The following is a 17,643-nucleotide window of genomic DNA, read 5'->3' as shown; positions in this document are numbered from 1 at the left end:
TCTTAATTACTGCGGGAAAATTAGGTTTAGGGTTACTCATATTTTTCGCAAAGGGAATGCGTGTGCTGATAAGTTGGCTAATTTAGGATTTATTCATAGAAAATCATTTCATTGGTTTAATAGGCTTCCATCTAGTCTATTCTTAGAATTCTTTATGAATAGGTATAGTCTACCTATGTATCGTTTTTGTTAATATATGGGTTTTGGTCTAGTCCCCCCATATTTTAATTTTTGTTTTTTTTTAAAAAAAAAAGTTAAACTCTCTTCTTAGTTATTTAAATGTGTATTCGTGGGACAACACTGTTTTCAGAAATGGTATCGATGTTTCTCTCATGATCTTTATTTGTGTTTTGTGTTTTGTGTGTTGTAGTCTCTTTCTATCTTTATGTTTGTTCCATATTATACAGTTGTTCATTCAAATGAAAATATGCAGTCACTATCCCACCACTACCATAAATATGATGTTTCTCCAGCACCTCTTCAAGTATACTAATATCCTTCACGGCCTATTGAAATTCCAAGATGGGAACCATCTTCGACAGATAGTGATATAATGGAGGACATGCTTGATCCTTCCTCGACACCATCTCCCATACTTCATTCTATCTTGTCTAAAAATGATATGATTAGCCTGTTCTTATTGAGAATGGTAAACATTCTACCTGTAACCCTTCTCCCCACTATACAAAACTCAGTTATCATTGGCTATCCACCATAAATTATACTTATGTGTGCACATTATTTTATTCCTATGACTAACTCTCTTAGTGAAGCTTTATCTCTCACAGTGGGGATAAGCAATGATTGGCGAGACATGTGCCCTTCAAAGTAGTGGTACTAGGTGGTTCCTCTTCCAGTTGGGAAATCAACGGTGAGGTTTCAGTGGTAGTAGAAAAACAGGACCTAATGGTAACATTGATCGCTATAAAGCTCAGCTGGTTGGGCAAAGCATACAAACAAATTTATGACCAATATTATACTTAAACTTTCTCACCTATTGCAAAAATCAAATCTATTTGACTTCTCTTTTCCATCGCGGTTATTCACCACTGGACTTTGTTTCAACTTGGTATCAAATATGCATTTCTACATGGTGATCTTCATAGAGCAACCTTACGGATTTATTACTTAAAAAGAGTTATCTAATATAGTATGTTGTCAATGTAAGTCCCTATATTGCTTCAGCCAATAACCTCATGCATGCTTTGGGCATTTTCATACTGTCATCTAGCAGTTTGGAATAATACAAAGTGATTCTAATAATTTTATATTCTATCGTCATCCTCCCCAAGGATGTATCTATCCCATTTTAATATCTTGCTCAAAAGTTCCAAATAAAAGATCTTGGACACCTAAGGTATTTCCTTGGCATAAAAGTGACACATTTCAAGGATGTTTCGCCGTATCACAAAGAAAATATGCTCTCAACAATCTAGAAGAAACAAGGATGATAAATACCAAGCCTATGGAGACACCAAGATCCAAGTGTCAAACTTATACCTAACCAAGGAGAATTGTATTCGAATCTTAGGAGATATAAAAGGTTAGTTAGTAAGCTAAATTACCTCACTGTGACTTATTTTGACGTCACCTTTGTAGTAAGCATAGTAAGTCAGCTTTTAAACCCTCCTTGTCAAGACCATTGGGAGGAAATTATACAGATCTTAATGTACATTAAGAAGGCTCCTAGAAAAGGCATCATGTATACAAATAATGGAAAGTCACCAAGCGATAGCGCTCCACTTTAAAGTATGGTGTTATAATTTAAGGTAATTTAATATCATGGAAAGGAAAAAAAATCTTGTGGCAAGATTATGTGTAGAAGCAGAATACAAGGCAATGACAATATTCACTTATGGCTAAAACAACTCCTCAAAGAACTTAAATTTGTAGGAAGTTCCAAAATGCACCTTGTATGTACAAAGTAGCATACACAAAACAACTCCTCAAAGAACCTAAATTTGTAGGAAGTTCCAAAATGCACCTTGTATGTACAAAGTAGCATACACATTGTCTCTAATTCTATCTTTCATGAGGACCAAACCTATTGAGGTAGATTATCATTTCATAAGACACAAACTAGAATCTAGAAACATCACTACTTGATTTGTCAACTTCGATGAACAATTGGTTGACATATTCATCAAGTCTCTATAACAACCAAGGATAGATTATAGTTGCAACAAGTTAGGCACAGACAGCTTAAATGCTCAAACTTGAGGGGGAATGCTAAACAAATGTTGATACTATATAAAATCAAGAATATCTTGATTATATATGTATTATTAGGAATGTTCTATTTATTCCTATATCATATTTTTTTTTATTAGAGGATAACACATTTCCCCAATTTATTATTGTTAGGTAGTAAGTAGTTGTATTGGAAAACTGTTATACACGTTGTACCCATGAGTTGTTTACTTAATAGAATTAATTACCTATATTAAGAAAGAACAAAATAAATATAGGATTGATATCAATTGTGTAAAATACACACATAAGAGTGTTTATTTATAGATAAAAATAATAACAAAATCAATAACATAATAATATGGGTTAAGCCCGTTACATTCAACATTCCCCCTCAAGTTGGTAAATATAAATCACATGTACCAAACTTGGTAGAAATATAATCAATTATAGATCCCTGTAAAGATCTAGTGAAAATATTTGCTAATTGACCATTCGAATTAACAAATTCAGTCTTGATATCTCCAAACAATCTTTTCTAGAATGAAATGACAATCAATCTCAATATGTTTGGTCATTTCATGAAAGACGGGATTTGAACTAATATGAAGAGCAACCTGATTATCACAGATGAGTGTCATTTGATTGAATTCTCCAAATTGCAATTCTTTGAGTAACTGTTTAAGCCAAATAAACTCATAAGTAGTTGAAGCCATAGGTCTATATTCTGCTGCAACACTAGATCTTGCCACAACATTTTGTTTCTTGCTTTTCTAAGAAAATAAATTATCACCAATAGAAACACGATATCCGGAAGTAGATCTTCTATCAGATAGTGACCCTCTCCCAATCAGCATATGAATAACATACAACTCTAGTATGATTATTGTGATCATATAACAAGCCTTTTTCAAAAGAACCATTAATGTATTCTAATGGTCAACACAAGGTGAATTAAGGAATTGACTCACCACAATAACAACCAATGAGATATTTGGACGAGTGATAGTAAGATAGTTCAACTTTCCAACTAATCTTTTGTACTTCTTAGGATCTGAGAAAGGCTTCCCCTAACTAGGTACGAGTTTGACATTAGGATTCATAGGTGTCTCAACTGATTTTGAATTCGTTAATCCAGTTTCCTCCAAAAATATAGAATGCGTACGTCCTCTCTGAGAAATAACAATACCGTTGTTTGATTGTGCTACCTCAATCCTCAAGAAATATATGAGTTTGCTAAGATCTTTGGTCTGAAAATGTTGACAAAGGTGTTGTTTAACCTGTAAGATGCCATGGTGATCACTGCTTGTAAGAACAATGTCATCAACATATACTACAAGATGGATACACCCAATGCTTGAGTGACAGTAAAAAGGGTTGAAATAGTCAATAGTAAATTAAAGCATTATAATGTGGAGAGGGATTACAGGCAATGTTGTCAAGATCGCGAATTAACTCGCCGATCTTGTGCATTTACGATCCTTTTAGGCAAAAACGAGTTGGATCGGAGGTGGGATCGGACCCTCTCTGGATCGGAGCGATCCAGTGATCCAAGGGTTGGATCGAACAATCCATGAGCTTCCGCGATCCATGACGCGGTCCAAAAAAAACCCTAATGCGCCGCTCGTGCTCGCCGCCGCCTTTCAGTACCTCCGCAAACGTCGTCGCCGCCTTCGCACACCACTGCAAACGCATGCTATGACGTTGGCGAAGCATAAGGAAGGAGGAGCTACGACGGCGCCGCACATAAGGAAGGAGGAGCTGCGACGGCGCCGCACATAAGGAAGGAGGAGCTGCAACGGCACCGCACATAAGGAAGGAGGAGTTGCGACGGCGCCGCACATAAAGAAGGAGGAGTTGCGACGGCGTCGTGCATAAGAAAGGAGGAGTTGCGGTGGCGCCGCGCATAAGGAAGGAAGAGATGCGGGCAGCACATACCTAAACCTAAATTTTAAGAGACATAACTTTGGGCCAAAGGCCCATTTCAATTTTAACCTAATAAAACCTCATTCAAAATTTAAATATGGAATGTGGTGTAGTGTGCGACTGAAACCCTAAATAAAAATCATTGCTTACTTAAGAGACAGATACCAAAGGCCCATTTCAATTTTAACCTAATAAAACCTAACTAAAATTTAAATATGGAATGTGCTCTGTTTATGTGCAGCTGAAACCCTAAATAAAATTCACAGCTTACTCAAAATTAGGTTTTTTGGGCCCATTTAAAAAATTACAATTATTTTCATCTCCAACACATTTTCTTATCCTAAATAAAAATCATAGCTTACTCAAAATTATGAATTTGGACCGTTTCATGAATTATCTTATGTATAGTAACTCTAATAGTAACTCTTTCGAGTCGAGTTACGATCTCCGAGTTACGAGTTTTTTTTATCTCTCTGATCCGCCTCCGAGTTACGAGTTTGACAACATTGATTACGGGTATAACGTATACCATTACGAATGGCAATGGGAATATCAGGTTCAACTATTGGAGCCGGAAGGGACGGAAGATTTGGCACTAGAAGAGAGTCATCCTGTGGACGATGGGAAGACTGACGATGACTGTAAACTTGAAGAGGTGGTAGAAGAGGAGAATCTTTAGGCACACTAGACATAACGGAAGGATCAAAGACAACTGGAATATGTAATTGTTTAGATGGAGACACAGGTGAAGAAGATAAAGACTTAAAATAAATAAATAAAGACTCAATGAAGGCAACGTTTCCAGAAATGAAATAACGGTTAAAAGAAAGTGAAAATCATTTATATTTTTTTTAGATCTAGTAAACCCAAAAAAACTCATTTGTGTGACCTAGCAGATAATTTATCTAGACCAGGACAAAAATTGTGAACATAACATGTAGACCCAAAAGCTTTAGGTGGTAAGAGATGAAGAGATTCACGAGGAAATAAAATAGAATGAGAAATTTTATTCTCTAAAATCGAAGATGACATACGATTAATTAGATAATATGCACTAAGAACAACATCACCCCAAAAACGTTGAGGAATGTCACCATGAAGTAACATAGTACGAGTAGTTTTAACAAGGTGTCTATTCTTGCGGTCAGCCACCCCATTTTGTTCAGAGGTTTAAGCACATGAGGTTTGATGAAGAATGCCATGAGATTTCATAAAAGTGGTAAAAGAATGAGAAAGAAACTCACGAGCATTATCACTTGAATTGAAACTCAAAATTGATTTTTAATTTCGTTATAAAAGGATTGAAATATAGAAAACAACTCAGAACGAGATTTCATTAAAAATAACCAAATACATCTTGAATAATCATCAATAAAAGTAACAAAATACTGAAATCCTAAATTAGACTTAATAGGACTTGGTCCCCAAATGTCAGAGTGAACTAATGCAAAAGGGGATGAAGCACATTGTGAGACGCTACAAGAAAAAGACTTGCAACTTTGTTTACCTAAATGACATGACTCACAAGACAAACTAGACACTTTGGACAAACTTGGAACAAGGTGTTGCATCTTAACAAGACTAGGATGACCTAGTTGAGCATGAATGAGAGATGGAGAATCCTTAACCGTGCCAACATTTGCAGATGTTTGTAGGTGGTAAAGACCATGAGACTCACATCCGGTGTCAATCATCTGTCTCGAACTCCGGTCCTGTAATATTTGGTAAATGAAATAAGACAATCAAGAGAACGAGTTAGACTACTAATGGATAATAAGTTAAAGGGAGACTATGAACATAAAGAACATTATCAATAGATAAAGAAGGAAGAAGATTAATAGTATTAACACCATGGGATGAGACCCTAGAGCCATTGGTGATGGATGGTAAATAATCGAAGGTATACAAAGAAGAGAAAAAAGATTTATTACCAGTAATATGATCGGTGACACCTGAGTTGAGAACCCAAGGACCAAGAGAATTGGAGTAAGGCCAACAAAAGGTGTACTTGAATGTGCAACAAAAGCAGTGGAACCAGAGTTTTGACGACCCTCATACCATTTAAGAAATTCATTGAAAATTGCACGTTGGCCTGAGATATCAGATGAAGTAGGGTCCATGGTAGAAGGTTGCACAAGAACATTATAGGCAACCACAACATATTTAGGAGAATGACCATGTAAGGCATAACACCCGATCAATTTTGTGGCCAAGTTTGCCACAATGTTTACACCAGTGACACCCTTTGCCAGACTTGGAAGGGTGAGTGATCATAACGCTGAGATTAAAGCAGAAGAGGTATATCAGTGATGTGTTTACTTGGCACACGCAGAAGGGTAGAACAAGAGAAAGTGAAATTGGGAACAACAGGTGATCCTAAAATCAGATCATGGACATGAGAATATCAGGAAGGCCATGTAAGCCCAATAATATGAAGAACTTGGACCGTTGCTATAGTTCTTGAGTAGGAGTGGAGGTAGGAGACAATAATTTATTAAAATCATGAAGAAGAGCATGTAGTTTACCCAAATATTCAGGCATGGTACCATCAAGATGTTTGGGAGCAACAACAATAAGGAGATTTTGACACACCATAAAAGACGTTAAGTATCATTGGTGTATAATAATTTCGCATGTTCCCAAACTTATGAACACATCTCAAAAACACGAAATATTTGTAATAAAAATGAGTGATAGTAGATTTAATAACAATGCATAATTGAGCTCCAATTTTCAACCAACGGGAAGCATCATCTGCAACAACAATGTGAACACATTGGGTAAGATGATCAACATAATCTTGACTCTTAAGCCATAATTTAATATCTGAGGCCCTAGTGTCATAATTAGTTTCATCCAATTTGCCAATAGAAAGATGAACATTGAGATAATTAGTATAGATAGATGGATTGGGCATAGTGGTAAGAGACGAATCCATAGATCTGGTTGCCATCCAATTGGTGGCAACTGCAGCAACTCCGACAAAGGTAACTCCGACGATGGTAGCTCCGACGCCAGTGGTGGCGGCTGATGGTGAACAATGGGTTCACCCAAAACACATTGAATCCTAACCCTAGGCTCTGGATACCATATTAAGAATGAAGATAAATATAGGATTGATATCCCTTGTGTAAAATACACACATGGTAGTTTTTATTTATAAATGAAAATAATAACAGAATCAATAACATAATAACAGAATCAATAATATAATATCAGAATAATAAAAATTATGGGCTAAGTCCGTTACATTCAACAACCTACCTTTTTTTTGTACCTTTCGATGTTCCTGATATAATTTTCTTCTATAAATAGTAAAGATCATTCGAGAGAAGTCTTAAGTTGGTATCAAAGGAGGTTGATCCCTCTCTGTTAGTTTTGTGATTATCCCTTGCCGTCCACATCCATCTCCGTTGTTGTTGTTCTTCCCAATCAAAGTTTTGTTACAACAAACACCTCGTTTGGATCTTCCCATGATTTTATTGAATACACTGCTTTTGTTGTAGGCCAACCACCTTTTTCTTCAACGATCATCAAATCAGGTGTGTCTCATCATGCGACGTCCAACCCACCTAGTCACATCCTTTGTTTCTCTGGCACGCCCTGCCATGTATGTCATATCCATCTACTACAACTAGGCGCGTGAAGGTCACCCGCCACCTTCCGATAATATTTCTGGTAATGCTGCCTTATTTTCTTCCCTTTATCATACTAAAAATCTTATGTTAATACTTTAACAAATAGATCCAAAGTTACTTCTCAAAGAGTTGGTCCAATCTCCCTTTCTCCGTCTTTGAACCTAAAGCATGTTCGATTTGTCCCTTTAACCTAAATTCCTTAAATCAAATAACTAAATCTTTAAATTATTCAATAACCTTTTATGAAAATTCTTTTGTTATACAAGAACATAGTACATGTCAACTGACTAGTGAAGGACATGAATCTAGGGGACAATAAAGTTCAATATTCCGTTATGTTTCCAGATGAACCTTTGTTTCACAATCTCCTTGAGTCTTTGGTTGTGTGTTTTGTACATGATATGTCTCCAAGTTGGGATAAACTTTCAGCTCGAGTTATTTGCCTTTTTAGGATATTTTGGTCTTCAAAAAGGGTATTGATGTTATTCAGCTGACACTAGAAGATATTACATGTCGGCAAGTGTCACCTTTTTTCAAGAAACTCCTTTCTTCTCTTCCTCCACATAAGATGTTAATGTTGTCCACCAAGTCTTGCCTATGCTTTAGTGGAGCCCTGTGTATCTTACTCCAAACATTGTTCCAATGACTCTGAATAATTTAAATTCTTCTCATTAGCCCAATTCACCTGGACCATCTCCTCCTTTTATCACCTCCCAATGACTAACTCCAATGACAGGTCCAAGACTGCATGGTGAGTCTTGTTCATCAAGTCTTTCACCATCGTTGTTCCATACTATGCCTCCTAATATTAATGACGATTCCAATTGGCCTATTGCCATTCGAAAAGGTACTCACACTGCACGCAACTATTTATAATTTTCCAAGTTATCATCATTTGTCCCCCTCCTATTGTTCTTTTGTTTGCTCTATATTTTCCATTACAATTCCTAAAAATGTGAAAGAGACACTTGATCATCCTGGATGGCAACAAACCATGATTAATGAAATGTAGGCTCTTGAACATAATGGTACATGGAACTTAGTTCCTCTTCCACCTAAACAAAAGGTTGTTGGTTGTCGTTGAGTTTATGTCATTAAAGTTGGGCCAAATGAAGTTGATAGCCTCAAAGCTAGATTGGTGGTCAAAGGATATACTCATATTTATGGCCTTGATTATGGTGATACATTTTCTCCCGTAGCCAAAATGACTATTGTGCGTCTCTTCTTTTCCATGGTAGCTATACTTGATTAGCCTCTTCGTCAATTAGATATTAAATATGTTTTCCTTCACGGGTGATCAAGAAGAGGATATTTACATGGAGCAATCTCCTGGTTTTGTTGCTCAAGGGGAATCTGGCTTGGTTGGTAAGTAACATTTGTCTCTCTGTGGTCTCAAGCAATCACCTCATGCTTGATTTGGAATATTGTATCACATTGTTCAAACTTTTGGAATGAAAACAGTAAGGCAGATCATTCAGTTTTTTATTGTCACACCTCATCTAGAAAATGTGTTTACTTAATTGTCTATGTTGATGACATGGTTATTATAGGAAATTATGCTACTAGAATCTCACAGCTAAAGAAACAGTTATGTAATCACTTTCAAACCAAAGATCTTGGAAGTCTCATACTTTCTAGCCATTAAAGTGGCTCAATCAAAGGAAGGTATTGTAGTTTCTCAAAGGAAATACGCTTTACATATCACGAAAGAAACCGACATGATTGACTGTAGACCAATAGATAGCCCAATGGATCCAAACCAAAACTAATGGCAGGTCAAGGTGAACCTCTCCAAAGAGATATAAAAGACTTGTTGGGAAACTTATTTATCTCCCTACTACTAGACTCCATGTATCTTTTGCAGTGGGTGTTGTTAGTCAGTTTATGCAAAATCTTTGTATTGATCATTGGAATGTTACCATCCGTATCTGAAGATACCTCAAAAGGGCTCCAAGACAAGGTTTATTATATGAAGATAAAGGGAATACCCAAATTTTTGGGTATTGTCATACTAATTGAGCAGGACCTCCTATGGATAAACACTTCACTACAGGTATTGTGTTCTCATTAGAGGAAACATTAAACAAAGTGTGGTTGCTTGATCTAGAGTTGAAGTTGAATATAGGACAGTGACGTCTCTCACTAGTGAACTTGTCCAGGTTTAACAATTTCTTCTAGAATTAAAATTCTAGAACAAACAAATGAAAATGTACGGTGATAACAAAATTGTTATCCACATTTCTTCCAATCCATAGTTCCATGAAAGGAATAAACACATAGAACTTGACTATTATTTTATTTGGGAAAAATTGTTGTCCAAGGAAATTTGTAGTGAGTTTGTAGGATTCAAATGATAAACTTGCAATTGTGTTAACAAAATCCTTTAGGGGACCTCAAATTGAATTTATTTCTTCCAAGCTTGGTACATACAATTTGTATGCTCCAACTTGAAGGGGAATGTTGCAATAGGTATTAAATATAGGTAGTAAGTAGTTTGTATAGAAAACTACTATATTTTGTACCTATGAGTTGTTTACTTATTAGCATTAATTACCTAGATACAACCTTTTTCTTGTACCTTTTGATGTTCCTGATGTAATTTCCTTCTATAAATAACAAAGATCAGTTGAGAGATACCTAATCTCTTAAGCTCTTTTTATCATATTTTCAGTCTTCAGTATTACACTAATTTCTTTTTCACAATATATAAAGTATATTCATGTCTCATAAACACGCAATTTCATATGAATGTTCCTTTCTTTCCTAGAGTTTAATAGAAATAAAAGGTTGAAAAGGAATAAGTGAGTTGCACTAAACTTTATTTATTAAGCAAATCATTGGGATGTCAAATTACAAATGAAAAGTTTTACAAAGCTTAATATGAAGAATATTGTCTTTAGATTCTTATCATTAGTTACAACTTGCATGATCAGTTACAAAATGCAATTCAAATTCTTTTGCTAAAGCTTTTATCCATTATTGTACTTCTAAGAATTAGTGCAATAATATATATCATGTATGAAAAACTAAACATTGAAGAAAACAATATCATCCAGTATCAAATAACATCCTAAAAGTACGATAAAATATTCTAAAATTATGACATTTTTATGAGAATAGAAAGATAAATATTGAAGGGGTAAAGTCTGGTAGAGAAAAATTACCAAAAGGACAAATGAAATGCTGAAAGGAATTAAAATTGAGGGAAAAACTATGACCACTTACCAATATATAAAACTTGACATTGATATACATCCTGTAAGGGCCCTTGAAAGTAAAATGATTCTAACTTGGGATGTTCCAAATAATGGTTCTTCACTCCTTCTCAACCACAAATATGACAGTATCAAGGTAATTGCACATCTTGCAAAAGCGGTCTCAAACAAAGGAATTGCCTGAACTGCCAAATCAAAATTGTTATTGTAAAAATTAAAATGGGAAACACCTAAAACAAATTGAAAAGTAAAAACGAGAACTGTAAATCTTGAAAATATATCTTAAATTTAACACAATAGATAAATAAAATGTATATTTTAAATTTAATTGAGTATTTAAATAATAATATAACAAATACTGATAGAATTAGAAGGTATAACTAACATACATAGTATGTCAAAATTCTTAAGATGCAAAATTATATTATTGAGAATGATTACAAGAGAGTCTTGTGTTGCATCCACTGCCTGTTTGAATACTGCTTGAGTCCGTTACTAATACTTAAGATGCAAAATCCATATATTGAGTACTAACTCAAACTCTATTGAGTATTTAACAACTGATTTATGATTCAGATATGTAGCTCAAAAAGATATTCAAAAACACACATTTGTATGACTTAGGAGATAATTTATCAAGACCAAGAATAAAATTATAAACAAAGCATATGGACCCAAAAACTTTGGGAGGTAAAGAGTGGAGAGGGTAATAAAATAGAATGAGGAATTTTGTTATCTAAAACAGAAGATGGCATGCGATTAATGAGATAACATGCACTAAGAACAACATCACCCAAAAAGCGCTGAGGAACATCACCATGGATTAAAATAGTACGAGTTGTTTCAATAAGATATCTATTCTTGCGCTCAACTGTCCCATTTTGTTGAGGTGTATAAGCACATGAAGTTTGATGAAGAATACCACGAGAAGCCATAAAATTTTTAAAAGTATGAGAAAGATACTCACGTCCATTATCACTGCGCAAAATGCGAATGGAAATTCCAAATTGATTTTTAATTTCATTGTAAAATATTTGAAATATTGAAAACAACTCAGAACGGTTTTTCATTATAACACCCAAGTACATCTTGAATAATCATCAATAAAAGTAACAAAATATTGAAATACTAAATTAGACTTAATACGACTTGGTCCCCAAATGTCAGAGTGAACTAAGGCAAAAGGAGATGAAGCACGTTGTGAGACACTACTAGGAAAAGAACTACGAATGTGTTTCCCTAACTGACACGACTCACACGATAAACTAGACACATTAGACAAACTTGCAACAAGTTGCTGCATCTTGGCAAGACTAGGATGACCCAACCGAGCATGAATGAGAGATGGAGAATCCATAATCGCGCCAACATGTGCAGAGATTTTTAGTTGATAAAGTCCATGAGACTCACATTCGGTGCCAATCATCCGTCCCGAACTCCGGTCCTGTAAAGAAACAGAATCTTTGGTAAAAAGAAATAACACAATCAAGGGAACGAGTGAGAGGACTAATGGATAATAAGTTAAATGGAGACCCAGGGACATAAAGAACATTATCAATAGATAAAGAAGGAAAAAGGTTAATAGTACCCACACCATGTGATGGTACCTTATATCCATTGGCCATGGTAATTGAAGGTAAATAACCCGTAGTAGATAGGGAAGAGAAAAAAGATTGATTACCAGTAATGTGATCTGTGGCACCTGAATCTAGAACCCAAGGGCCAAGGGAAGTAGAGTGAGTGAGGCCAACAAAAGATGTACCTGAATGTGCAATAGAAGCCGTGGAACTAGAGTTCTAACGATCCTCATACCAATTAAGAAATTCATTGAAAATAGCAAGTTGGCCTGGGGTATCAATTGAAGTATGGTCCACAGTAGAAGGTTGCACAGGAGCAGTTTGAGCAACCGCAACAGATTTAGGAGGACGACCATGTAAGGCATAGCATCTGTCAATTTTGTGGCCAAGTTTGCCACAATGGTCACACTTGTGACGCCCTTTGCCCGGCTTGTGAGGGTGGGTACGATCATTATGCTGAGAAACTAAAGCAGAAGAGTCATCAACATGAGACGTTATATCAGTGGTGTGTTTACCTGACACACGCAGAAGGGTAGAAGAAGTGGAAGTAAAATTGGGCACGATAGGAGATCCAAATATTTGATCACGAACATGAGAATAATCATCAGGAAGGCCATGTAAACCAAATAACATGAAAAACTTGGATCTTTGTTCTAGTTCTTGGGAAGGAGTGGGGGCAGAAGGTAATAACTCATTAAAATCATGAAGAAGAGCATGAAGCTTACCTAGATATTCTGCCATTGTACCATCAAGACGTTTGGGAGCAACAATTGTGAGGAGATTTTGACACACACCCTAAAGACGTTGAGTATCATTGGTGTATAATAATTTTGTTTGTTCCCAAACTTCTGAACATGTCTCATAGGTACGAAAAATTTGTTTCAAAGATGAGTGAATGGTAGATTTGATAACAATGCATAATTGAGCATCAACATTTAACCAACAAGAAACCTCATTTTCAGCAACATTAGGATGGGTAAGATGATCAACATAACCTTGACTCTTAAGCCATAACTTAATATCTGAGGCCCAAGTGTCATAATTGGTTCCATCCAATTTGTCAATTGAGAGTTGAACATTGACATAATTAGTATAAATAGATGGATCCGGCATAATGACAGCGAAAGTAGCAACAGCGGCAGCGGAAGAAGCCATAGTGGCAACGGAAGCGAAAGAAGCCATAGTGGCAGCGGAAGCGGAAGAAGCCATAGAGGATAAAGACATATCCAGTCACCGGTCAATTGGTGCAGCGACAAAGATGAAGGCTCCGGCAGCGGTTTCACGCAGCGTCTCCGGCAACGATTCCGGCGGCGGCTCTGGCGAAGTGGCGACGGTGGCGGCTCCAGCGAGACGATGGGGCAGTGGCTGGAAAATTCCAGTGAACAGTGGGTTCACCAAAAAAATTGAACCCTAACCTTATGCTCTAGATACCATATTAAAAGGAAAAGAAATAATAGGGTAAATCCCTTGGGTATATTGGAAAAGAAACATATGGGCTAAGCCCATTACAAAATAGAGATATCTAGTAATATCTATAATATCTCATAATATCTAATTATATCTAATAATATCTAACAGTATCTGATTTAAGCCACCATCATACCTTGAAATTAGGGTGAAATATATGAAGCAAAAGGATGGATAGACCATTCAAAACTTGGATGAACATAAACTTTTTAGAAGAAAAATGGGTGCACAATAATGATAGGTGATGGATCGATAGTAGGATGACAACAATACTTAATTTATTGGTAAATAGTCCTAAGGGGATTGTTTATTGTCTTTTTCAAGTCAAATGATGCTTCTGACATATGTAAGGCAACTAATGTTGATGGATGATGTTGAGGAGGTTGGCAGAAGGAAAAGTGATCCTAATTGTAACTAGCAAATAAGAGACATAAGTTATATCGGACACCTTGTGCAATGCAGCTCATTGCATTTATTTAATGTTGGGAATTTTGATAAGAAAATATCACTTCATCAAGAGACAATAGCGAGTGGTAAAAAAAATCACAACCTACATTTATTAAAGAACTAATCTTATTACCTTATTACACAAAATTTACTAAAGGAACATATTTGTCTAATACTCGTTTTGCCACTTTTTATTTGACGTTGGGATGCTTGAATGGAAATAAAGGATCACTTATTAGGATGTTCACATTCAAGGTGTGGCAATCTAATCAATTTGTAAAAACTAGAGATGGAGGGGAAATTTGATACTGGATGAGGGGTTTTGGAAAAATATTTTGAATTGCACGAGTGTTCTTCCCCTACCTGAGGTGTTGCACATGGTGGATTTAGATGAAAAATCAGCCAAGAGATTTATTTATGAAGAAATGGATATTGCTAAACAGAAGATACAAAATCTTGTCAATGGAGTTAGGAAAAGGTAATAATAACTAATTACCTTCACTTGTTTGATTTTCTAATTTATCTTCTAGAATTATAGGCTTTGTTTGGATTTTTTTCTACCTGATGTGTTGCACATCGTGGATTTAGATGAGAAATCAACCATGAGATTTATTTATGAAGAAATGGATATTGCTAAACAGAAGATACAAAGTCTTGTCAATGGAGTTAGTAAAAGGTAATAATAACTAATTACCTTCATTTGTTTGATTTTCTAATTTATCTTCTAGAATTATAGACTTTGTTTGGATTTTTATCTACCTTAACTACACTCTATTAAGGCATGGACAAGTCCAATGATAAGATGCAAGTCTTAATCCTATAGTCTTGCCATTGACACCCAAGTTTTGATAATAACAAACAAGACAGTTTGGTTCGTCTGATATAAGCTACCTAGTGAGACACAAGTACTAGACAAAAGCAAAAGATAATATAAGATATTTCTTGTACAAAGAATAGAAAGTTAACAAGATGCAAGTCACGCAATAAGTACAAGATGCGAGATAAAACAAGTTCATGTAGACACATCATTTATAAAAGACAGAGGCATGCTCACTGCTCTAAACATAGCTTATATCACTAGAGGTAGTCTGTTGAAGACTAGACTCAACTAGAAAAGCATCAGACCAAAATAATCACAAGATGCAGGCGTCACCAAAGTTGGCGAAGTCTCAACAAGATGCAAGTATACAAGCATCACCAAACGATATGCTACAAGACCAAAAGAGTCGTACTAATGTTAAAGATTGCAAGAAGCGCTAGACAATGTACATGCACCCCAATAATGTACATATGTTAGACGAAGTACACGCATTAGACGAAGCCAAGCACTAGATGTTGATCTAGTTCCAAACGTTGATCCAGCTCTAGATGCAAACCGTGTAGAAGAGACACAAAATAGTAAGATTAAACTTAAAAGTTAAACACCAAGGAAATTCACAATCAAAATTGCTAGATACTTTCAACTAAATACTTTTTCATTGGTTGTTTTCCTTATTCTGCAAATACATAATGTCGAACAGAACATACAACATACCATGCTGAACAATAGAACATTACCAGAAAATATATTGGTAAGAACCCCCATGAGAAAGTAGATGGTAGATGAGAGAGCCATACAAAGTAAACCAGAGTATTTGGACCCATTCCACACCCACAATATAAAATGAGTGAACGAAGATTCCTCATACTCAAGTAATCTTGTCACCTCATTCTGCAATAAAATATAAGGCAGAGAAATTAACTCTAGTTCATTGTTCACTTTGTATTATCTATTTTCTTTTTCTCCTTTTAAGAGGAACACAGAAAACCAACTTTCCTTTATTCTACAATCATAAATACAAGCCACGCAAGAATCTAGAATAGACAAAATTTGTTTCAAAGCAAATTCGTAGTTTACTCAGCCACAAGTATAAAACCCCATCCATTACATTACATATCAGTCTTGTTTTTATTCAATTCATTGTGCTTCTAGACATATACTAAGGTATGAAGCCAATACTTGAGATTGAATTTTAAAGCAAGTTATAAGTACAACAACACATCAATATAACAAAATTTTATAGTATCTATGATATTTACTATCATATTATAGAAATAAGGTGCAAATATTTTATAATCACGAGTATTCAGATTCTACATGTATAATTAAGAACATTTTTATTTATTCCCATATAATACCTTTATTATTAGAGGATACCATATCTCTTCTATTTATTGTATTGATTTTGTTTTCTAAATATATATAAAGTACATGTGTTGTTTCAAAAATACACAGTTTTAGCTTAGTGTCTTTCTATTTCTTATAGTTTAACATGGTATTTAGATTCTTTAAAAAAACTGTATTTGCCCAATAGACCCACAATCTATCAAGTTCGGGTGCACCATTCTGGAGCCATCTTTGATAAGTTTTTCTATGACTTCCATCTGCTCCGACAAGCTCAAAGTTGGGATCACACTAAGCTTATCTATCAAATCATACACCGAGATAAACCACCCATCGACATGCCCTCATGAATATCATCTCTCGCACAGCTCTACAGCTCCCACCGAAATATGTGTGGTGCCTCACAAGTCACCTCCTCCATGCGACCCAACCCTTATGGTAGCGACTCCTTAGGAGTTCATTTGGTGATTCAATCAATTTTTCTCTCAAGTTATTTCATTATTTTTCCAGATTAAAACAAATGTCTTCCAACATCCAATCAAAATTAAAAACAAATTCTCATTTTTTCTAACAATATTGCTAGTATTGAGAAGATAGATGGGTCAAACTATTCAAATTAGGCTTCCAAAGTTGGATATGGTTAGTGAGTTGAGACAAATCTCATCTCACTACCATTGTTGAATCTGTTCCTACATAAGAACATGAACATTAGATAACAATTGATTTTCAACTATCTAATGTTATCAAATCTACTATCGACACCTCACTCAAACCTATTTTTTGTCCCCATGAGACACGTGCATCAGTTTAGAGTAACATTCGTACCCAATATACATACAACACACAACATCTGTACGGTGAAAGCCAAGATCACTTGACACTTCTTGCTCCACGACGATTTGAGGGCCCTATATATGCCTTATATTGGGCAAATTCATGTTGCCTTACATGATTGTAATGAGCTTCATCTCATTAATCTTAGTTCACTTTGATATTTGGGACACTTCTCACACTCTACT

General features: G+C 35.5%; 1 protein-coding gene and 1 pseudogene across 6 annotated transcripts in view; both read right to left on the bottom strand.

The window, feature by feature from the left end:
- Positions 1-17,643, bottom strand: part of LOC137831000 (uncharacterized) — a 40,171-nt gene that overhangs the window by 21,232 nt on the left and 1,296 nt on the right. For 3 of the 6 annotated variants that reach the window (XR_016521357.1, XM_068638470.2, XM_090303110.1), the window contains exons 2-3: positions 16,018-16,171; positions 10,980-11,154 (exon numbers count right to left, since the gene is read on the bottom strand). Coding sequence is in view for 5 of the 6 variants with exons in the window: in XM_068638470.2 (XP_068494571.2) it covers positions 10,980-11,154; positions 16,018-16,171 (329 nt within the window). In the remaining variant the exon portion in view is untranslated. The remainder of the gene's footprint in view (positions 1-10,979; positions 11,155-16,017; positions 16,172-17,643) is intronic. The other 3 variants (XM_068638472.2, XM_090303111.1, XM_068638471.2) reach the window with 3 other exon arrangements.
- Positions 12,658-13,897, bottom strand: LOC150026632 (uncharacterized; annotated as a pseudogene).

This window comes from Phaseolus vulgaris, chromosome 6, assembly GCF_051622355.1.
Source record: "Phaseolus vulgaris cultivar YP4 chromosome 6, ASM5162235v1, whole genome shotgun sequence".
In the NCBI taxonomy this organism is placed as follows: domain Eukaryota; kingdom Viridiplantae; phylum Streptophyta; class Magnoliopsida; order Fabales; family Fabaceae; genus Phaseolus; species Phaseolus vulgaris.
The sequence above is the reverse complement of the archived record's forward strand: the minus strand, read 5'-3'. Positions and strand labels throughout refer to the sequence as shown.